Genomic DNA, 24,381 nt, shown 5'->3' on the forward strand with positions numbered 1-24,381 from the left:
CTCCACCACAAATAGCAAAAAGAGAAGGATTAAAGGAGGAGGCTAAATGAGTGAATGCACTCAGTGTTTGTGTGTGTGTGTGTGATTTGGATTTTTAACGTAGCTTTAACAATTTTTCAGTCACATGGCTAAGATGTCCGCAGTGTGACAGTTTATAGTGATGTCTAGCACTGGGGCATCATGCCACAGACATGTAGCATGATGTCCCACCCAGGCACATTATCCTGACATCAGGCCGACCAGTCCTAACACTAACCTCTTAATGCTGAGCGCCAAGCGAGACAGCTGTTAGTACCATTTTTGTAAGTCTTTGGTATGACTCGGCCGGGGATCGAACTGAATGCACTCAGATTTCTTTGTGTTGTGTGTGTGTGTGTGTGTGAGAGAGAGAAAGAGAGAGAGTGAGTTGTATGCAGACTTACCAAAATACAGATAACTACAAGAACAGATTAATCCCACCCACCCCCCGGTCATTATTTTCCCCACATTATTATTCATTACAGCACTACATTTACTATTTATGGACAATTATCAAACTTCTGTTGTTAATTGCTCTGATAAACAGGCCAGTTAAATAAGTTACTAGCTGTTGGATGGCTTCATGTACTATAAATTACACATTTTTGAAATTATTTAATTAACAAACTATTCTTCACCATTAAATTCCTACATAGTTTGTAGGACAAGATTCCTCATTGCTAAATAATTTGAGAAATGTAATTACAATTGCATTCTACTTCTATATTGCCTTTATTTTAATTACTCTACATAAAAATCTGAACTTTATTACAATCATCAAATAATATACATAACTTTCATATCATATTTGTATTTATTGCTGCATTTTATCTGTACTTTTGTTTCTTTTTAATGAAAAAGTTCAAATATGTCTATTCTTTAGTGGCTCAATCACAATCATGTAAATCTGTTAAACTTTTTGTTTTTTTTGCTCTAATGATTACTCCTAACAAACTGCAAAGACCCAGATCTGCCAGAGAATTATTACGATGTCTTATCTAGGTCTGTGCAGTTTGCAGTTGTACTTGTAAGCTAGAATACAGAGTATCAAAGAACAACTGAGGATGATAAATATTTGTACAAAATAGAACTGATGAATGATTCATAAACTAAACGACAGCCTAAGATACTGTATAATATAACTACAATTTAGCGAGGGGCCCTGAGTGGCTGAGTGGTCTAAAGCACTCACCATTACGAATCACTGCCATCTCACCTCTGTCTGCATGGGTTCAAGTCTCAGGTTCGGCCAATGTGGGTATGTGAGAAAGCTTGCCAGTAGCTTCTCATGGATCGGTGGTTCTTTCCAGGATTTTCCCCGGGTCCTTCCTCCACCATTAATACTGGCCGCCATATATAGCCTATCCTGTGCTGAAAAATGGCGTTAAACCATACAACAACAACAACAACAATTTTGTGTCATATATCAAACTTTTGTTTGATTTTAAATTTTCTTTTAATTGAATAAAGGAATGATCCCAGGATGATTAAGTTAAACCCAACAATTTGACACACAAATTAATCTATAATTTCTGAATAAATTTCTTAATAAATTATTCAAATCACAGTTACACAAACCTTTGGTCTACAAATGTGAATTTGCCGTCTACACTGTGCCTTGTAATAAATTCAGCTGCATTACTCATCATGTCGCTGCAGTTTGGCATACTGGTGACCTGTAGTCGCCCAATACCCACCAGGCAACAGTGACTGCCTCCATGTTCATCTACCTCACTACGGTCAAGTTGCACACCTGTAAATCAACCCAGAATAATTATTGGGTGGGGGTCGGGGATGTAGTACATGATTTAGAGTTCCAAACATACTGAACTCAGTAATTTTACATCAAATCACAAATATTCTGTGTGAGGCTCTATTTTGCAAGTTCACATCAAGGAGGTGGTATGTGTGATACAAGTAATATCACAAAATTAACCCTTTACTCCCCAGGTATGCTTTTCTATGCCTTTACCTTTGCCCCCCTTCCATCTACTCATAACTATGCTTTTACTTTTGCCCCCATCAACACATTTCTATGTTTTACAGTGTATACTATGAATAGGTAAATGATTCATGGCATGGTAACCAAATGCAGGTCAAAACTAATAAAATCATCTTTATTAACATTGGGTTTTCATGACGTATATTAGACCATATGAATCTAAATTAAACCAACAAATTATATGTAGAGGGTTTTTTCAAGGCCACATACAAAATGGTGATGTTAGCCGATGGTAATACCTCAATTTGATGGAACTATTATGGCCTTTTCACATATGTAAGTTACTACTTATAAGTGTTATGTTTTCCAGATATGATGCTGAAGTTTACATCAATAATATAAGTTCATAATGCCTTTATGTTCTTTATGTTAAAAATCACATTTTTAGAATGCATGGCAAATATGGCAAGTCTTCTTCCATACATTGTTATGTATAACGGAGCTTTAAGGCGTTTAAAACACAAAATTGGCCACAACTGTGAGGCAAATAAAATAAAAATAAAAAATTAGGAATATGTATTATCAATATCTCCCATTCATTTGAATATGCAAAGTTTCAATCAAATCATATCACATACGATACCGGAAGTGAAATTTTGCATTTACAAAGAGAATTTCCTGATTTTGTCATGTCAATTTCATCCTCATTTGTTGATTACAACAGTTGATTTGTCTGGAAGCAAAAACAATTTATCTGGATTCAGTTCCAACGGAATACCAGATTTTATCAATAATGATGATATTTAAGATTATGGATTTTGATCGTATATCTACAATGAAATGTCATCAGACTCAAGTGACACTGATGATGAACAGCCCAACTGGTTTGCAGACATGCAAGATAATGAAACAAGTCCATTTCCTCAGCAGTCAGGGCCATCACATAATTTACATGAAACAGTTTTAGAACTATACCTATTCCATTTATATTTTCCAGTTGGAATTTTTTTAAAGATCAACATGAAAGTCTGAAAACAAGTGATTTCCCAAAGAGTTGATATTTATACTCAAGATCAGCTCTTCAATGAAATGAAACATCATTAGGCATTATTTTTCTTATATACACATGTATGACTAGATAGATTTACCTATCTGTAACCACATCATTAATGACAAATAAAAAGAAAACACTTTAAAATATGTTTGTAATAACCTTTCACATGCCCAAGTATGGAAAAACAGGCTGTAATTTTTTTAGCAGCTAACTATTCAATCACAGAATGTTTATAATATGTTTCTTATAAATTCAATATTATTCTTGATATATATGCTTAAGAAATCACAGATATGGCAAATCTAATGAAAAGGTGCTGCACAGATACCACGATGTCTGCCATTTTTACTTATCTGCTGGTCAACCAATTTACTTGTGGCTTCAGACTAATATTACAAAGAATATAATGCCTGCACAGCAGTGAACATTTTCACTAAAATATTTTAAAGAATGCTTTCAACAAGTATGCTCATTAAATACATAATGATATTTACATCATGATGTTTTAAGTTTTGAAGCACAAGTAGCTGTGCTTAAAACGTAGCAATGTGTGCTTCGAAAGTATATTTTCATCACATAATGTTGACAAATGATAACTTGCGGAAATCTGGCAATGATAACAAATGCTAACTTATTTTGAGGTCCTTCCAGCAAGGCAAGAATATAATTTCCTCATGATGATGTTGCCTTACAGTTTATGTTTATTTTAAAAAACTGGGAACCAGACTGTGATGTCATGAATGACATATGGGAGGCATGGGTAACAGGGTTAGAATTTTATGTGGGAAGCAAAGGGTTATGAAGAATGAAAATAAATAAACATTTCCAAGAGGCAAAGTATAAGGATATAAATTATTACATAATTTCCACACAGTGAATCAGTGCAGTTGTTAAAAATATTCAGCATTTTATTTCAATGCAAAGAGAACACAGTTCCAGAACAAAGTCAACTGCTTATAGATCCTACCACCTACTTGATCTGATCTGAAGGAAACAAGGCTTTTTTTAATGTAAAACTCTAAATCTAGTGCACTCTAGTTTTCCTATTATGTTAAAACCTGTAAGTCATAACAAATTGTAATGCCAAGTTGCCAATGTCTCACTTCCTACTAATGTGGGCTTGAAATTAAAAACAAACATTTTCTTTATAAAAAAAACAAAGTTAAAAGTAAAAGATGCCAGGGTTCTTTAAAAAGGTTCTTCTAAATCACATTCAGATGGATTGCTTGAAAAGCGTTTATGCCAGCCATCTGGTATAGAGCACTGACCAAGTTTCCATCCAAAACAATGCAAAGTAATAAACAAAGCAATTACCATAAATAGCTAAGAAGTACATATTTCATACTGTCATTTTTCAGAAAGAACAATTTCCAACAAGGGCTATATTTTGTGATGCAAATTTTAAAGCAATCAATAACTGTTGATGTGGATGCACAATGGAGATTTATTCCCCCCAAAACTCCACCAAAAATTCAAATTATCTAATAAGGGCCATACTAGATACTCATTTACATAAAAAATGTATTATAATTGAAGATTTAAAATGAACAAATATGTAGATTGTGTAAAATTAACTACTTGTAATTCATTCTTATGTTTAGCAAAGAAACATCAAAACAAATTTATACAGTGCACTTGATCTAGTAACTCCAACATCACTTTATGTGTAATCAGCAGACACGTCTCAATTGAGGAAAGGAATTCTGACAGTTGAACACAGAAGAGGCCAAGCTGTTGCCACTTAGATGCAACACACTATTTTGGACTCAGCCACAGACTAAACAGGATCTCTTAAGGGCCTAGTGTGATCAATCAGCTAGTCATGCTAAGCTTATGGTTTTCTCAATGATGGACAGAATTTCCACGTATCTCCAGGTCTTTAAAAATCACCAATGGATCTAGGGAAACCTGTATTATTTTATAGCAAAACCTCACAAAGGACATGACATCTGAGGACCTGTATTATTGTATTATTTTATAGCAAAACCTCACAAAGGACAGGACATCTGAGGACATGTATTATTGTATTATTTTACAGAAAAACCTCACAAAGGACATGACATCTGAGAACCTGTATTTTTGTATTATTTTATAGAAAAACCTCAAAGGACATGACATCTGAGGTCTCATTCTCAACTCACACATCCTCATTTCAAAAACTGCAACAGAACTTTGAAGCTGTGATGTCTGTATTCTCTTTTGTTCTTATATCACTCTCCATGAATTTTAAGAATTTTTGGTGAATAACTAAGCATTAGCAATACCAAGACAGGGAGTGAGGCAAATTAGTACTAACATTATCCCCACTCAGCCAAGATACTTGTAGTATATTGGTGTCACTGAAATTAAATGCTCTATTAGAGTTCCAACCTGACACAAGAATTCAGCAGAATGCTTTCTTGCCAACTCCTCTGAGTCATATTCTAAATACCAGGCAATAACAATGGAACATCAATCATAGATCAAATTCCTGGTGATGAACAGTACACCCCTCCCAAGATGAATAATAATACATCCATAATGTTTGAGAACTGTACATGGCAGCAGCATCAAAAGAAAGTAGACTAAAAGCAAAAATGTAATACCTACACCAACATTTACAGTACCATCAGAAAAGTGATATAATAGTCTCTCCTATGATTCACGAGCAGGAAAATATTTTTCAAAAGTTCTGATTATAAACTTATTCTGGTACAAGTTTTGTGCTGTTATATCTTGTCATATTACCTGATGGAGGCCAGTTTTTGATATAGCCTGTAACATGGACAACAGCATAATGGTTGCCATCACTGGCTGGACCGAGTGTGTTTCTTTGACGGATTCGTATAGAATGATTTGCTGTCATTGGATCCACTTGCACATTTCCCATCTTCATCCTACATATGAAACCTCGTCGTGATCCCATACATAATCGAATTGAAGCTGTGGAAAGAAAGAAGTTTGATTATTCCTATACAGATGATTCATGTACATAACATTTTCCCCATTACCACCCTTATTTCACTTTCAATTAATGATAAAGTATGAAACTAAACAATTACTTCATATAAACCTTTTCATGGATCTAAAACTATTTAACTCTGAGCCAGTACCTTCTCACTTCCAAAAAGGCAAATATGGTTTTGTTATTGCCATTTTTAAATACCTCTGGGCTAAAAAAAGAACAAATGGTTTATTCAAGCATGATGTAACTAAGAAGAAACTTACACTGATGTCCCTCTTTCTTCACAGTTCCAGCTGAAAATAGATAGAATAACTCACTTAGGAAGACTTTATGCAAAGATATACATACATATTTTTTCTACTTTTTGTACATTATCTCATTTAATTGTCTGTATGGATCAACCTCTCATTTAATCTTAATCACTGAGGGACTGTAAAGTAATTATCAGGAGTCTGTATGCAATAGTTTCAGATAAATTGAGCTAAATATAAAAACCAGTTCAACTTTATGGCCTAAACAATGACAGCAACACCGACAATACAATCCCTACCAGCATCCCTTCTTACACCATTCTAACAGTGACATATGACTAGCTTATAATTTGCAGGTGAGAAAATAGGAGGAAGGGACAAGAAAAAATTGTACAAGAGTCCTTCAAAGGGAATTATTCTGAGCTGGTTGACAAAAATTCTTGGAATTCATGAAAAGTCAGTTTCTTCACTCCCGTTATTCTTTTAACTCATCTGTAGCTCATAAAATCCTCCAACGTACCAAATTTGGAAACAAAAATATTTTCTTACAGTCAACATTTTCACAAGATAGCTGTAAATGTAGTACAAAGTTCTTTGTCAGGGCTACTGAGTTTTAACTTAATATAATGGATGATCACTGAGCTAAACTGTCTTAGGCAATATCAGGATATGCCCACATACAAAGTTTGGTTAAATACAGAATTATCATTTTGGAAGAAAAACCCAATTTACTGAAATGGTATCATTCAAGGTATTCTTCAGATATATGCACAAATTAGGTTTAATAAAAACTCATTCATACTTGTGTTTTCATGCGCACGAGCCTGTTATAGTTAAAAATCTTAATAGAGACATTTGACAATAAAATCAACTAGACTGTGCCATCATCTTGTTTGTCAGAATGTAACTAAATACAAGCCTGCTCAAAATTCATTTGTACATAAACATTTGTACCATGTTCATAGGCTCAATTAAACATAAAAATGCAAACAATGACCTTGACATAACTCCTTTATCAATCAGGTCTGGTTTTTAAACTACTTCACAAAAGTGTAGATATGTTGGTGGTCAGACCTGAATCATTTTAATTCCGAAGTAATTATAAAGTTCAAGAAGTGTGCAGATAACACGTTTTTTGATGTTACCATGTTAGAGGCCAGTTAAACACCATTTTCAGTCAGTACTAGTTATATCTGGCTACACTAGATACAGTGAGAAGTGTTTCAGAAAACAACACATGTCATTATGGCCACACATTCAAGAGCTATGATTTTTAGGATAGCTACAATGACAACGATGCTGGAGTGTCCTCAGCACCATTTTTTATTTAAGACAAACTAAAAATAATACCTTTTGTAATGAATTTCTATATGACCATGAGAAGTAAAAATAATGAGAGTTTCAGAATGGCTACCATAGTGATGTGGTCTGCATCATTTTCATTTCAGACCATCATAAGAAGTCTTTTTATGAAAAATCCAGGTCATTACAACTATCCATTCAGAAAAAGTAGCAATAATAAAGTTTTAAAGAGTCCACCATGGCAGCCATGCTGGATGTTAGATTAGCACCAATTTTCAACTGTGACCAACTAGACATCAGAAGAAGTCTTTCTGGGACAATCCCATGACACTATGGCAGTTCAGAAGTAGCAATATAAAGATTTTCAAAATGGCCTCCCTGCCATGTTGACTGTCAGATTGGCAACATGTGGTAGCAACTACACTAGAAAACTTTCTGTGAAAACACCATCATAATAAAACCATCCACTAAGGAGGAATAGTGACAGGATTTTCAAGATGGCCATCAATTAGCACCAGTTTCATTTAGGACCAAATAAGTTTTTTTGAAAATCCCCATGTTGATGAACTGTTCAGGAGGTCTAGCAATAATAAAATTTACAAGATGACTGCTGTGGTTGCCATACTAGAATTCACATCAGCACCATTTTCATTTAGTACCAACCTGACACCATAAGAATCTTTCAGTGAAAACTCTATGCTGATATGGCCATCTGTTGGAAGGAAACTTACACAATACCAATCATGGCAGTCATATTGGATGTCCTAGGATCACCTTTTTCATTTTTTGTTTCAGCTAGACTTATTGTGCATGCAAAGTGTTAAGTTTTATGGAATCATCTCAGTAGTTGAGGAGGAGCAGCAAAACTAAATTCATGGTAATAAATTATGGATGACAGATGGATGACAAACAGATGATAGGCAATCACATAAGCTCCTCTAGCCCATGACCAGCAAAACTAACAAGTTTTCTTTAAGAGAATGAATGACCAGGGGTCAAACTAGACTTGAATTATAGGAAGAAGTCATTTCTCCTTTTGGAAAGAACAGGGAGAAGTGAAATCTCATCAGGGAGAAGTGGATGCGATGCAAGAAATGCAACATATATATGTGTGTGTGTGTGTGTGTGTGTTCTCTTATCTGAATTATGTCCTCTATTTCGCAGTATCCATATTTGCATTTAATATTTGATTTAAGCAATACTTTATTTTCAAGTAGAATTTTTTAAAGTTATTTTGGCCATATCACTGTAAGAGAGAATAATAGAAACTACAATGTAACAAATTTTAACTGAGTAACCAGATTACATTATTGCAATTGCAAGTTTTAAAAATGCTTAATCAACTACCCTTAATTTTTTTGTTTTGTTATACTTTCTAAAAGTTCACAATAATGGCACTTTCAAAGATTTCTAAATGCGTTTGAAACAACCCCTGTACTATGTACATGAGGGCAAATGCGTGTGTCTTTGTCCTCAATTTCTTTGTTGCAGATAAAACATTACCCTAACTATGCATACATAACACACTAAAACACATAAAATTACAGACGTGGCTCCTTTAAAGTTGGTATATGAACTAAACTCTTCTTTCTAACCGAATAAACACAAATGTGAGTGCATCTATTTTTAGAAGGACGGTTTGTCCACTGATAGGAGTGCAAATTTATGGTTTTATTATTTGTCTATGTACTTGTAGTAATGTTGCACATTGGTTAAATAGTATATGCTTCACTGCTCTTTTGGGTATTTTTACAAATATGAGTCAAGTCAGAAAACAACTCTGACCTTACAACGCTTCTCACGAATTCCACAACGTAGCATTACCCTAAACATTTCTGACCTACATAATTGCATTTTAAAGTTTATCTTAACTAACATAATACCTAGGCATTGTTTTGTACGAATTGTGTATTTTTCAAAATATATCTGCCCGATGATTTACAAAAACAGAAAATCTAATAAGCGATGTCTGCCACTATTTCCCGGTTATGCCTGGTTCACTTACAGTACAGTTTCAAACTAATTTTTTGACAAAATAGTGTACAAGAGTAAGGTAAAATATCCAGATCACCAATTCAGTTCTTAAAACACAAATTACTATTTACATACTATTGTTAAAGTTCCGAAACACAAGTTTGTATGTGTTTACCATCAAAGGATGACATATGGAAATCAGGTAGTGATAGTTGCTATATAGCTTACTTGGTTAATGGTCAATGCTATCAAAACACATGCCTGTGAATGTGCAGGAGTGTGTTTGTCAGCGTAATGGATTTCAAAACCAGACCTAGCTACAACTACTTGTGGCTTGATGAATACATTTTGCTACAACACAATACTAGAATTAACCTGGCTAAGGCGAGGGGGCATCTCAAAATGTATGGTCAGTCAATGTACCTCTAAAAAAATCACAGGGCGAAGTCATTTTCACTTTTCTAACAGAAGAAGGCGAAGTTTACATTTTTTAGGCAACTTAATTGCCCACTTTGCCTGGAAGCATGGTCCCTGAATGACTCTACTGTCCAAAAAGAAATTTCAAGAAATTCAATACATGATCATTTCTTCTTTTAATGCTGAGTCTTGAAACCATCTCTAATATTCTTGAAGAATCAGATTATGCTTTGGTGGCCATACTGAACATAAGATCAGCACCCTTTTCATTTATGACATGCCAGACACCATTAGAAGACATTTGGTGAAAACCCTGTATCAATATAACCATTCATTGAGAAGGATTAGTTAAAATATTTTCAATATGTTCATTGTGACAGTCATACTGGATGTTTGCAGGACAATATTTTCATTTAGAAACATGATAACAAGTTTTTCAAGATGGCCACTGTTTGAGTAAAACCATTTTTATTAAGGACCAACTAGACATCTTTCAGTGAAAAACCCATGTTGATCTGACCATCCATTCAGGAGAAGTAGTTACAGGATTTTCAACATGGATGCTATTTTGGATGTCCAAGCACACCTATTTCATATGGGACCAACTTTTAAGAAGTCTTTTTTGTGAAAACTCCATGTCTATATGACCTTTTATTCAAGAGCAGCAATATTATTATTAAGATGGCTAATGTGGCCACCATATTTTTGGGATGTCAGATCTTCATTCAGATCAGCAAGACATCATAAGAAGTCTTTTAGTGAAAACCTTATGTTGATGACCTTCCATTCAGAAGGAGCATCTGTAACAAGAGTTTAGTGTGTGTGTGATTAGGATTTTAATGTAGCTTTAACAATTTTTCAGTCATATCACTACAATGTTTGCAGTGTGGCAGTTTATAGTGATGTCTAGCACTGAGGCATCATGCCACAGACATGTAGCATGATGTCCCACCCAATCACATTATCCTGACACCAGGCTGACCAGTCCTTACATTTAGGACTAGCTAGACCTGGGGAGGAATGTGTGTGTACAATTTCATGCCGAACCTCCAAGTAGTTTAAGAGAAGTAGCTATAACACTTGTTTCAGTGGATAGATTGACTATGGATGACAGACAACAGGTGATGGATAACAGAAGCTCTTCTGGTCTATGCCAAGCAGTACCAAAAAATCTCTATGGACTCACTCTTGAGATCAAGGATTCTGCCAGTGTTCTGAGATTCAGATGTTGATAGCTGTTCTCTGACTTTCTCCATATCATCTGGATGAATTAGTTCATACAAACTGTTAGCAAACCAGTCCGTCTAGAAGTAAACATTATATAGAACATACAATATTAAACAATATCTGTGACATATAATGGCATAAGAAAATCATACACCATATAAGTATGGGATTTGGGTGAATTGTAAATTATACTAAGATAACTGATTTCATGTAACAGTTAAAGACATGGAAAAATGACATGGTATGCAGATTAGCTTAAGGATAACATCAAATCTGAAGATTGTCTACAAATCTCTTAAAAGTGAACACCAATGAAGCTCAACTTTGGTCTTCAAAGGCCTAAAGTTAATTGAGTACCATTAAGTCAACTGTCCTTCCAGTCTTGAAAGACCAACTCTTTCTGACCCCAAAAGTCATGGTTTCTCAAGACAGGTGGTTTCCCATGACATTTCATAACACCATTTAATCCAATGAATCTCTGCATCAAGAATCTGGGCTCTCAAGAATGTTCATCTCATATCACTGGTTTTTCAAACCAGGTTTTTCTGCATTATTAACTCTTCTACTCTTGTTTATTTTAGAGGCTTAGATAATTTTGGTTATTGTGGACTCAAATATATTGGTTGCTTTAGATTCATCAGTATTACTGGCAGCTAATTCAAACAAAATCTACAGTAGTGCATCATAGTGCTTTAGCTTAAAAAGGGTAGGCATTTACTCCCAAATGGATTGGCTTTGTGATGATGAAGCATTTCCATCAAGATGTTCTATATCTTTTTAATATTTTAATTTAAAAACAGACAAAAAACATCTTTATATTCATCTGAAAAAAAAAAAAGATAATTTAAAATTAAACAAGGGATCCATTTTTCTTTCTTGGAAGTTCTGGAAAATCTATGGCTGGAGATTAGGAAGTGCCATACCCAAAGCTAAAAATCCCTTCTCTGACCAGAAAATATTGGGTGAAATTGTTAAATTGTGAAGTCATCTTTATGTATGATATATCGGAGAGATTAGAATGTAAATTAAAAGCAAAATATTTACTACAGCTTCTGGATTTCATTATTTACTTTTGCAATGTTTTTTTTAAAACAATATTCAACAAAAGACCCTTGAAGGGACTGTCACTCTACTCATGCATGCCAACCCCTGAGATTTGCTGTTGTTCTGGGGTTTAACGCCATTTTTCAGCACACGATAGGCTATGCATGGCGGCCAGTATTAATGGTGGAGGAAGAACCTGGGAAAACCCCGGGAAGAACCACAGACCCACGAGAAGCTACTGGCAAGCTTTCTCACATACCCACATTGGCTGAATCCTAGACTCAAACCCATGCAGACAGAGGTGATATGGCAGTGATCCGTAATGGAGAGCGCTTTAGACCACTCGGCCCACTCGGGGCCCCACCAACCCCAAGAGATGAATAAGCGTAATTTTTGCTAATATAAGTGGCAAAAAAGCATAATCTATAATATTACATGCCATAATTACAGTAGACTATAGGAAACATATACCTTTAGTTTTGCTACTAACCTGGATCTGGAGCAGGTAAAAATTCTTGGTGAAATTAGGCAAAATCCATGTGATTAGAACCAGAATAGAAACACAAAACATATTGACAAATTATTTATATTCAACACTCAACTAAGATATATGCCTAACTTTCACTGAATGATCATGAAGTCCAAAAATTCTTTTGTGCTCAATCTGAGTGATGTATTACAACTACTCTCATATTCTTTTCAAATTTGTAAGTGGTGTTTATTTGTTCTTTTTCTGGTTGGACATGCTTTAAAGTTTAAAAAGATCCATCTGCCCTACCAATTTGTATACACAAGACACACTGTAATATCCCATTCTGCTAAACATCTAATGCCATTTTCTTGAAAAGTACAGAATAGTCCACTACCTAACATAATTATCAATATAATGAATCTGTGAGATAATCCTTCAAATTGAAGAAACCCATATGTTTTCTTGGAAATGGGTCATAAACAACTGCTATAAATAGAAAATAAAGAAAGTACATATAGCTCTTGAATGGAAAATTGAACTCTTATTCTATTTATATACAGCAGTCTTTCTTTTCATTCTCAAATTTATATGATGAGTGGGATTAAGGAAATCATAATAAGCATGACAATCTAAACTTTTTCTTGTTTTAGTTTTATTTTATTTTTTAATGTGCCAGAAAAATCTAATCCACATACAGGTGGGCATAAGACATAATTGTGTCAAAAAAGGTGTAATGATTACATCAAAACTGTAATGGTTGGCATTTATGTCTACTGTTCAAAAAGAATTTCCAGGAATCCAAATTCACACCTTTTTCTTTTGAATTGTTGATCAATGAAACCATCCCTGATGTTCCTGAGGGATACAATTTTCAAATTAGCCACTGTGGCAGAATTACATGTATAATCAACACCATTTTCATTTAGGACAAACCAGAAACCATTAGAAGACTTCTGGTGAAAACTCCATGTTGATATGGAAATCTATTAAGGAGAATCAGTGATAAGATTTTCAATAATGTTCTTTGTGACAGCCATATTGGAGGTCAAATTGGTAAGTACATGCTGTACACAAGTAAATACTTTACATCCATTAATGCTCTGGTAGATAAGGTCAAGGTTAACAGAAAACTGAGCTTGCCTGGACATTAACGGTCTATGCTGTTGGCTGCTGGGTGAATGTTGTGCACAAGTATGTATTGTACATCCCATAATGCTCTGGCAGGTCAAGGTGTGCTTTTATGCAAAGAGGAGGCTAAACCATAGCTTGCCATGGCATTATGGATCATTGCTGTTAATTGTTGTGTATATATTTTAACAAGTAAGGATACAAGTAAATACTGCAGTCTTTACCTGAGACATATGAAGGACTGGTACAATGGAGTCCGAAACAAAAATTACTCTTCCTGTATCACACTGTACCACAAACAGAAACCCATCTGCTGCCTGAAATGAAAAGCAAGTTTTAGCATTTTTGAGTCTACATTGATTGTATACCAAATTGTATCAATTTTACCCTGTTACTTATGTTACCAATATCATGATTTGTACATATGTAACACGTGTAATAACAACTCATGATGTCATAAATGCTTTTTTAACATCATGCAAAGTCATAATGACTAAGGCATTCCAAATGTATTTCAGTCCTTTCACTACACTGTTCTACTGTTCTGTCAAATAAAATAAGTATTGTTTTGTTATGTGATGAATATAATCCTAAATCTGTGATTAATATCAATATTTTCTTGCCAAGGCTTACAAAATAGAAATGATTCAACAAGTCTCCTAAATTTAATTGAAAATGAGCACTCATGCAAGATTCTCTATTTAACAACTTGTGCAAAATACTTACTGGTCACTATTATGGCAAAAAGCTGTTTTGGAGGTGATGAATCTGAACAACCCATGGGAAAATAACCAGTGTTTGTGGACCCAAAAATGCAATATCATACAAATGAACAGAAGCTATTTACTTGTATAGGCCTATTAAAAAATTACTGGAAATTAACATCTGAATAAAATAAAATGATTTCTTTGAATCATTTAATACACTTACAAAAAACAAGAGTTACCTGAAGGGACTGATGCTGTACTGTATAAAAAGAATTACCAGGATTTCAAGAACATATTTTCATTTTTAACTTCAGATGTTGAAACCATCTCTGATGTTACTGAGAGATACAATTGCATATAAACACTGTGGCAGTAAAACTGTCTGTTAATTGGCACCATTTCATTTAGGACAAACTGGACCTGAGTGTTGATATAACCATCCATTCGTGAAAATTTGAGATTTTCAATACAAACCTTATGTAAGGTGTATTTGAGGACAGATCAGCACTGTTATCATTCAGAATCAACTAGACATCATAATTAGCCTATGGTCAAAACGCCATGGTAATAAGAATTTCTATTTAGGTGGAATATTAACAACAAAAAAATGTTTCAAGACAGCTGTCATAGTGGCTTTTTGATATGAAAGTGGCAGTAATTTTATTTAAGACCAAGCAGATACCATAAGAAATCATCCGGTGAAAAACCCATGCTGATATGACTTTCTCTGTTTAGAAGATTTTCAAGATGGCTGCTGTAGTACCCATATTGGACCTCAGACAAGTACTATTTTTGTTTCAACATCAAAACATTTCTTTTGTGAAAATCCCATTATGATATCTCTGTCTAATTAGGAGTAGCTATAACAATATTTCAAGATGGCTGCAGTGGTGGCCATATTGGATGTCTGAGTAGAAGTGTTCTGGCAATAACCCTAGGTCAATATGACTTTTTGTTTTGGAGAAGAAATGATAATATTTTCAAGATGGATCCATTAGATTGGCACCATTTTGATTTAGGACATCATCTGAAGTCACTGAGTTAAACCTCCATTTGATGCGACCATTATAGCTGGGTACTGTGAAAAATGTTGTACCATGGTATCTCCAAAAATACTTTGATACAAACAAGGGTATACGGCAATTATGTTTGGGAGCAACAATTTAATGTTCTGGACCAGTAGCATGACACATAAATGGTTAGAGACTGCTCCAGTGGCCTAGTGGTTAGAGCATCCACCTTGGATGTGGGAGGTCACAAGTTTAAACCCTGGCCGAGTCATACCAAAGACTTAAAATTCTTCTCACTGTTGCTGTACTTCACAAAATCAAACTCTGCCAACCAGTAGTTTTAAGTGTAGTTTTGCTTGCTTTGCAGATGACTCATCTGCCAACCACAGCAGTGTTTTGACATTCTGCCTTAAAAAATGAATCACACTTGTACACTATCCGGACTATCCAAATAATTTTTGCATGATAAAAATATTGGAGTTAAATCAGAAATATTGCCACTGTTCATGAACTTGCCATTGATCTTGAATAAAGATGGCTTAAACAATCAAGTGAATGATGTGCAATAACTTCCGTTCATCAACATGTATCTCCTTGATTTACTTAATTTAAATGAAATAGGTTGTTCCACTTAGTGTAATTCACTTATTAGAATTAGCCTGCTGGGCTATCCCACATCAGTGCTCAAAGGATTTAACACGACATCATCCTTGTTTATCTTTGACAGCCTTATCTTTCAACTGCCTCCATGAAAATCAACTGTGTAAACTGCCTGCAGAATAGTTTTACATGAGCAGGACTGTTTACTCTATATAGGCTACAGGTTACATCATATATCATGGTGGTAAAAAAGTTTTTTTTCTTCCTTAGATTTCTAAATATTGTGTTTTTCGAAATACAACTGCATTAGGGGTTTGGGATTTATACATTGTCCTTTTTGTGTGACATGTCATGTTTTATTTGTGTGACATGTCGTGTTTTGTCATGTTATATGTTATTTATGAGAAAAGAAAATAAGAGAAATGATTTATATTAATATATTAATTTAGGTGAGCACCTTTGGAAAAGGTATTAATCATAATTTCAAAATAAACACCTGTATATACTTGCATCTTAGAGTCTAACAAATTGTTTTGATTCTTTTATAAATTAAGAAGAATTTTTTTTATTAATTTGACAACAAAATCCTACAGTCCTCAAAATCTTTGTTCAGAAAGGATACAGGACAGCGATAGTAAACATAGCCATATTGCATGGCAGATGAACTTCATTTGTGCAAACTTCAAAGACCTTATTTCTGAATGCATTCAGTAAAATTAGGTCAACTTCTACTGAAAGGACAAATTCAAGTCACTCAAGTCCTAGTTCAACTTTTGATGTCTTACAATACAGCTTTGCACTGGAGGTTATATTGTGCAGAAACGAGTGAAATAAAGTACCTTGACCAAGAACACACCAAGACAGCCAATTAAGGAGGACCTTATTGTGGGAACTAAACCCACACATTTTAGTTTTAAGTCCAATGCCTTAAACACTGAGCTACTGAGGTTCTTCACAGTCAAGATCAGTGAACAAAAAAAGATGGGTTGGTATTTATACTATTTATATGATTTGTAATAATCAAATAGCATTTCTGACATGTTCATAAATAAGTCAACATCATCTAATTGCTGCGCTTAACATATACTGGCTTGTCTTTACAAATGAGGGGTCATTAAGTCTTAGGCCATGTGCAAAGTTGCTAGTTATTACCACCATTGACAATAGGCTCTCTTTTCTTAAAATATTGTGACCAATACCCTAGAGCTGCATTATCAATGAAAAATTGTATAAATCAAATATTTCTCTTCGCCAATCATGCATAATTAATACACAACTTACAAAAGAAACCCAATTATTAAGGCGGAGGGGATTTGTAAAGGGTTTTAATAATCATGAGTTAGGTGTGTGTGTGTGTGTGTGTGTGCATTTTCACTTTACTACAGTATTTATGTTACTTTATTTGTTGTTTGTTTTAGAAACTCATTGTCAATTACCAACAAGCACAATTCCTACCTAAAAATACATGATAATGAATTAAAAAGCATTTCAAGTATTCTTTTATTTGGTGAGGTACTCAAAGAAGTGTTGGGAGAAGAAAATGACATTTGATTCTTTTTTCTTTTTAATTTGGGCCAAGGCAATACAATTTGTTCTAAAGGTCTTATATGTGCTGTCACACTGACACACAATATAGTTTAAAGTACCTGGTTTGAGCAACTGAAATGAAAAATGTTCAATTTGCAGATATGGACGACACAATGTTTAAACAACTGGGAAAAAATAATGACCAAATTAAAGCATGGGACAATGGAAAAAGATAATGAAAAAACAAATACATGGGAAGAAAGGAAAAGATATTGATCAAAAACAATATATGGGACAATGGGAAAAGATAATGACCAAACAAATTCAAGGGACAATTATGAATATCTTATGTCCAATATCTGACATGTCAAATGACCAATTTAACTATTTGTGGTCAAGTTGGCAAATACAGCCATGTTAGGTTATATAAGAAAAGTCTGGGGCATATGGTGTTGACTTAAATGAACCAAAACAAGGTTCTACTTTATCTGTTCAAGTAAACTCATTTCACATACCATTTCTGATAATCAGTAAAAGTGAAAGACCATTCTGGTCAAGTTATACTTACCTCTAAAATGAGATGCTTCAGCTCCTGGTCAGTTAGGAAAGAAGGTTTGTATGAACCATCCGTGCTGGTATTCCCTGTTCCTGTTTGAAGAAAAAAAATAGAAATGTATCTGGACTACATTGTTAGTCCCCACCAACATAAATGTTGTATGAATAAAAAGGAACCTTGGTTCAAGAACAAAATGAAAACTAAGTCTAACAGGAGCCATAACTAAAACTCTTACTGTAAAAGTTAAAAGTCAAATCTGATCTTGATGTTTTTAATATCAACGCTCATAATAAATTTGATTTAAATATCAAAGTCCTTATAAAGTTATCAAGGCAAGAACCATAAGTAATCAATTATCAGACATCTAAATAATGAGGCAGATGTGTGTTGCTATAGTATATGACACACTGCCTGGTCATGATACTTGATGGTGAGTCAGCATTATTTGTACAAGGGGTGGACAAAATGGTGTGTGTGTTTGTGTGTGATTAGGATTTTAATGTAGCTTTAACAATTTTTCAGTCATATCACTACGATGTCTGCAATGTGGCAGTTTATATAGTGATGTCTAGCACTGGGGCATCATGCTGCAGACATATAGCATGATGTCCCACCCAGTCACATTATCCTGACACCAGGCCGACCTGTCCTAACAGTAACCTCTTAATGCTGAGCGCCTAGCAAGGTAGCTGTTTGTACCATTTTTGTAAGTCTTTGGTATGACTTGGCCACAGTCGGAACCCATGATCTCCCGCTTCCAAGGTGGATGTTCTAACCACTAGGCCACCGGAGCGGTCGTGGACAAATTGGTATCTTTCCAACAATATCTGAAAGACCTTCATGCTTAGATGTTTTTTGGTCAAATTTTTTTCCAACTGTTGAAATTAAGTCTTTTAAGAGTTCTTATTCTTGTAGTAATGGTGGCAATATTGAATGTCAAATCAACATTCACTGAATCAAAGTGCAAGGCCTTGATGCAAGAGTGCTCTCTGTCAAATTATGTACAAATTGGTCAAGCATCTTCTGAGACGTCATAAATAACTGTGAACAGACGATACACAACAGAAATAAAATCATACAAGCTCACATGGCCTTAAAGCCAGGACTAACATGTATAAAAGGAACTGTAAAACATAAGTATTAAATCCTAATTTTTGATCTTTTCTAAACCTCATATTACATTTGATTTCGTATTTTCAAACTCACCCTTAGAAAGCAATGAAAGGTTCAACGATAGTTGGATGGTTCATTTTTTAAAATGTAATTACAAGCAAATAAACCATAAAACCAATGAAACTGAACTGAAAACAGCAAACAAAACAAAGAATCTCAAAAGCTGACATACCAGAACACTCATTTTTTTAATTAAAAAAATTAAACAGAACAAAACAAATTCCTAATATGTTAAAGTAACAACATAATGAATAAGCAACCCAACAGACTTAGTACCTGTGAATCTCCCACACACATTCTGGACTTTCTTAACTGCCTTCTATTTCTTGCTGGAACTAGAATACATCGTCATCTGAAATGTACCCTGTCTTTTTCTAATCCAGAAAGGTCATGTTATCAAAGTTTTCATGGAGCAGCTTTTATGTTCAAAATTCCAAGTTTAGTTCAGTCTAGTGGGTTTAACAGCTAAATTTCAGTACATGATAGCCTACATATGACGACCTGTATATCTGGTGGAGGAAGAACACGGGAAAACACCTGAAGAACCAGTAAGACGAAGGAAGCTACTGGCATGCTTTCTCAACTACCCATGACTTGAACCCACAGGGGTGAGATGTCAGTGATCTGTAAAAGTTAGAGTTTTAGACTGCTGAGCCACCTGGGGCCCCCATTTAATATTTACAGCTGCGGTTAAAGTCCAACATGGGTTGACAAACGGTATAAATAGTTTGTAGTAAGTCAAAAGTGCTTGGCACGTCACTACTACCATGCACATTTCCATCCTGTTTTGATCTAGTGCCTGACTGGGTAGTTGATATGTAACCTTCACAGAAAAGTTCTGAAGTGTATTTTATATTAAATGTCACAAAAATGTTAATTTTGCTTCATCTTAACCAACATTACCACAGTATCACAATTAGCAAAGCACTTGAAATGGACCAACATACATATGAATTAAAGTGTTGATGACAATGATGGGCTCATACTAATATCAATAAATCAGTAACAGGGTCATGGTTGCAACAAAGCCCAGGAACACAACATTTGTAAAGCACAAAGAAAGACATCTCACCCCACCCCTAAAATTATAAAAAAAATTGAGTTGGCCTAACTTCTGGAGTTGAATTGGGGAGTGGAAACAGACCATTTTTCACTATAGGCCCATGAAATAATACATTAAATTTCCTTAAAAGGCCACATCTTGTAGATGAAAAAAACAAAGACAAACCTCTGAGAGTCTTCATATGAGAGACTGCCATGCGCAGTATTGTTAACTTGTCTGGTTTACGGGCTAGAGTGCTACAGGTAGGTACCATATCACATAACTCATTGATGTAGGTTGTCATTTTATTTCTTCGTCTTCTTTCAATTTCACAGTGACTTTCCCTGTAAGAAGAATTCAATAAAACCTATCTTAGCAGAAACCTAAATATAAAGGAGACCTTTTAAAAAAAAAATATTAATGAAAATCTTCTGATACTTTTTGCATACATAATTAACCTCAATATAAAAAAATCTTTCCATAAAGAGCAAAATTCAGAAATTATTTTGGTGTCCTTTTTTGACAGATTCTGCCATAATTTTGATGTCTGGAATATCCAAATTATACATCATTGCAACAGATGTGTGCAGCTTTACCAGCATATTATGGTATAGATTCTGCCAGTTCAATTATGCATACAGAACACTGCCAATGAAATGGTTTTGTGGCATTTATATAAACTGTGAACAAAATTTTTAAAATTTTTATTCAGCCTCTATATTTGAGTATTTTGTCTCTTCCAATATTTGTTGTTCAACCTAGCCCAAGCCCAAAGATCTCTGAAAAATGTTTCTGCCAAAATAGTTGATTTGTGTACCATAAGCCAGTCATGAGCAACTTCCTCCAGGGTTCAGGCCAGATAAGCAATTTTTAAAGTCTGTGATTGAATAAGCACAGCCATATGTTGCGTATGCCTGCCCTATGTGTTGAAAAGTAACAACCAAAATGGTGAGTGTAGAATCAGAAGTTTTGTACAATGAATGAGCTGCTACCAAAATGCAAAATTACTTGTCTGGCAATATTTTTTGCTTTGATTCTCCAAAGATGACAAAGTAATAAATAACCATGCCTTTTGTAAGAAACTAATGCAGTGATGGTAAAGTTTGTGAATGGTATGAAATTATCATCAGATTTTGCACAACATATTGCAAGACATAATGTAATACACCATCCTCTCAGTAAAACAATAAAAAAATTCTAGCAATATCCAGCCTTATTATATGCTCATTTTTTTCTCTGTTAACTTTACATTGTCAGAATCATGCAGTATTTTACGATATTGAACTCATGTGCAATTCATACTGAACTGACGTGAATAAAGGAACTACTTTCTTTTGTAAACAATGGATGCAGATGCCAGCACAGATTTATTTTATTTGTCTGTGGAAGTAAACCAAATGAATGAACTAAAGCAGATGTTTCATAGACTGCAACTTACGTGATGCTTTGCTGCATTCTGTGTTAACTTTTTTGAAACAATGTTTTGGAGTTAGGCTAGCTATAGATGCCAGACAGGGTCCTTACAAATAACATGCAAGTGACAAGACATAAACTGTCTTTAGCTGGTAATAAGAATGGCAAAAAATATACTTACAGTTTTACATCCCGAATTTCCTCAAAATGTACTTTCTTAGTTCTGCAAATCCAAATTACATGAGTCATGTCATGGGTTCTCAAGCTTGATTACACATTTCGAAATTGTACTGTAATTTTGACTATATTCCAAGTGCAAATAAATCATCCTTACTGTACTCAAAATGAAATAAACATTAAATTCCATAGCGTCTTTTTGCAAATTGCAATTGAAAGACTTCATATTTTTCCCCACATTATGATTTCAAACATAATGATTTCAAAAATTCAATGTCAGAACAGAAACACACTTGCAGATGTCAGCACACTTTTTCCTCACTGCTTCAATCTGAAGTATTTCATGTAGAATTGGCAGATAAGTCCAGTCCATAATCACGAAATTTCATAGAATAAAAAAAAATATACCAAACTCTATTCATTCCAGATCAAATGGAAAAGTTGTTGCAATGCGCATTCATTCACAATATGACTCCAAATTTCAATTTTAAGTAAACCAAAATGCCATTTTCTTTCGAAAGTTATGTCTATTGCATGACTAAGTTCAAATTTATCTGAGCGGAGTTATGTGCACATTAATAATGTTGTTGTTGTGTAATGATGAATCTGTGCTTATGTATTTAGTTTGGAATACAGCATTCATTCAGTTACTTTGTTTCACGTATTTTTATTTACATAATTAAGCCATAGGTAGAATAAGGAAATGAGCATATAATAGAAAGATTACTGCATTTGTATGGGAATATATGAACTCATTTTGTCGGATGGATATACTGCACTCCCAAGGTCGTGCAGTATTTCCATCCGAAAAACCTTTTTCATATTTTCCCATACAAATGCAGTAACCTATAATTATACTGCAGTTACACAAAATCTTTTTAACACAATATCACAACAGTCAGATCTTTCTCAATACTGGCTACAGACGCTAAAAACACAGTTCATTATGCTAATAGCCAAAAGAGGTTACAAATAAATCATTTGAAAAATACTGCATTTATATATATATATATATATATATATATATATATATATATATATATATATATATATATATATATATATATATATATATATGAAATCAAAAATGAAACAAGATACACAGGTGTGCTTGATATCACTCACCTTTAAAGTTATATGTTAGCTTGTAAATGCACATTCACAAACATACTGAAACTGTAGAGGGGAAATTAAAACAAGCACTTAGTTCCTATATTGCCTATGATATTGGTATCATTTATCTTCTACCTAAACCACATATATAGCATCATTCTCCAAGCATAATAAGGACACATCATTTATACATTCAGGACGGTCTCATCGATCTTGGTATAAAGAGAGTCAATTTGTCAGCAAAGATTCCTAGGTCTGTCCTTACCTCTCCCCTACCCTCCACCCTCCAGAGCCCTCTCCCTGGATTCATCACTTTGTATCACCTGAGATCCCACCCATGAAAGCTTTGGTGGATCGATGGTTAAGCCATAGGACGCATGACCAGAAGGTTGCAGGTTTGTTTTCCACCCTCTGATCTGCTTGGATTAACTACAGATTTTTTCAGGATTTTTAATTTAAAAAATGGTTTCTGAGTAATTAAATTTGGAGGAGTTTGAGGAAAAAAGTATATTGTGTTAAAAGCTAAAATACAAATATATACATTTGAAATAATGTCAGACATTGCACTGAATACATGTGAGATGTTATAAATAATGTCCAATATATATGATAACATATAAACAACAAAACAACTTTACTATGGCAATGATAACAACTGTGAAACTATGTAACTAAACATATCATATCTGCCTCAAACTATTCAAGAATGACAGATGTGGACAAATTTGTAGTAACAATTCTCTACAAATAAATTTATAAACTTGGACAGCATTTTTACAAGAAACATATTCCTAAAGCAAAATATCTTCCTTGCATAAGATTAAGAAATGTTGATACTTTGATACATTTACCGGTGTGTATCAGAGACCCTTTTATTTGCTCAGAGGTTACATTGCATCATTAGTAAATTCCTATGCATCTTTTCTAAAATCCTCCACATCCACAAGATTAATTATAATTCAATAATATTTTACAAACTAGTCATGTAAATATAAATATAATTACTGTATCAAATTATTATCAACTCGCACCTTTATTCTATTTTCTTCAGTATGAGCTGCAAATTATTAATAATAATCCATGACATATATTAGTTTAAATTTTTTTATAATTGTTCTTATGAATTTATGCACACAGTACTGTATTCTAAAATTAATTTTTAATTTACTACAAGTTTCTTCTTAAATCCTGTGATTATTAATTATGCTTATCTCAGGTTCCTTCCATTCCCATACCAAGTCAGATTGAAATCGGATCAGAAATAAGCCTCTAGAGTGTTTGTTCATAAAC

At 34.1% G+C, this 24,381-nt stretch overlaps 1 protein-coding gene across 5 annotated transcripts in view; it reads right to left on the reverse strand.

Annotated features, from left to right (window-relative positions):
• Positions 1 to 24,381, reverse strand: part of LOC149801743 (aryl hydrocarbon receptor nuclear translocator homolog) — a 101,304-nt gene that overhangs the window by 27,444 nt on the left and 49,479 nt on the right. For 3 of the 5 annotated variants that reach the window (XM_089956063.1, XM_089956061.1, XM_089956060.1), the window contains 7 exons: positions 20,575 to 20,732; positions 18,186 to 18,265; positions 13,998 to 14,090; positions 11,089 to 11,206; positions 6,222 to 6,251; positions 5,742 to 5,936; positions 1,597 to 1,771 (listed from right to left, as the gene is read on the reverse strand). In XM_089956063.1, the coding sequence (XP_089812189.1) occupies positions 1,597 to 1,771; positions 5,742 to 5,936; positions 6,222 to 6,251; positions 11,089 to 11,206; positions 13,998 to 14,090; positions 18,186 to 18,265; positions 20,575 to 20,732 (849 nt within the window). Of the gene's footprint in view, positions 1 to 1,596; positions 1,772 to 5,741; positions 5,937 to 6,221; positions 6,252 to 11,088; positions 11,207 to 13,997; positions 14,091 to 18,185; positions 18,266 to 20,574; positions 20,733 to 21,982; positions 22,025 to 24,381 lie in introns of all 5 variants that reach the window. The other 2 variants (XM_089956062.1, XM_089956059.1) reach the window with 1 other exon arrangement.

The sequence above is a fragment of the Sinohyriopsis cumingii genome, chromosome 4 (genome assembly GCF_028554795.1).
Source record: "Sinohyriopsis cumingii isolate HCF-2022 chromosome 4, ASM2855479v2, whole genome shotgun sequence".
NCBI classification, from domain to species: Eukaryota; Metazoa; Mollusca; class Bivalvia; order Unionida; family Unionidae; genus Sinohyriopsis; species Sinohyriopsis cumingii.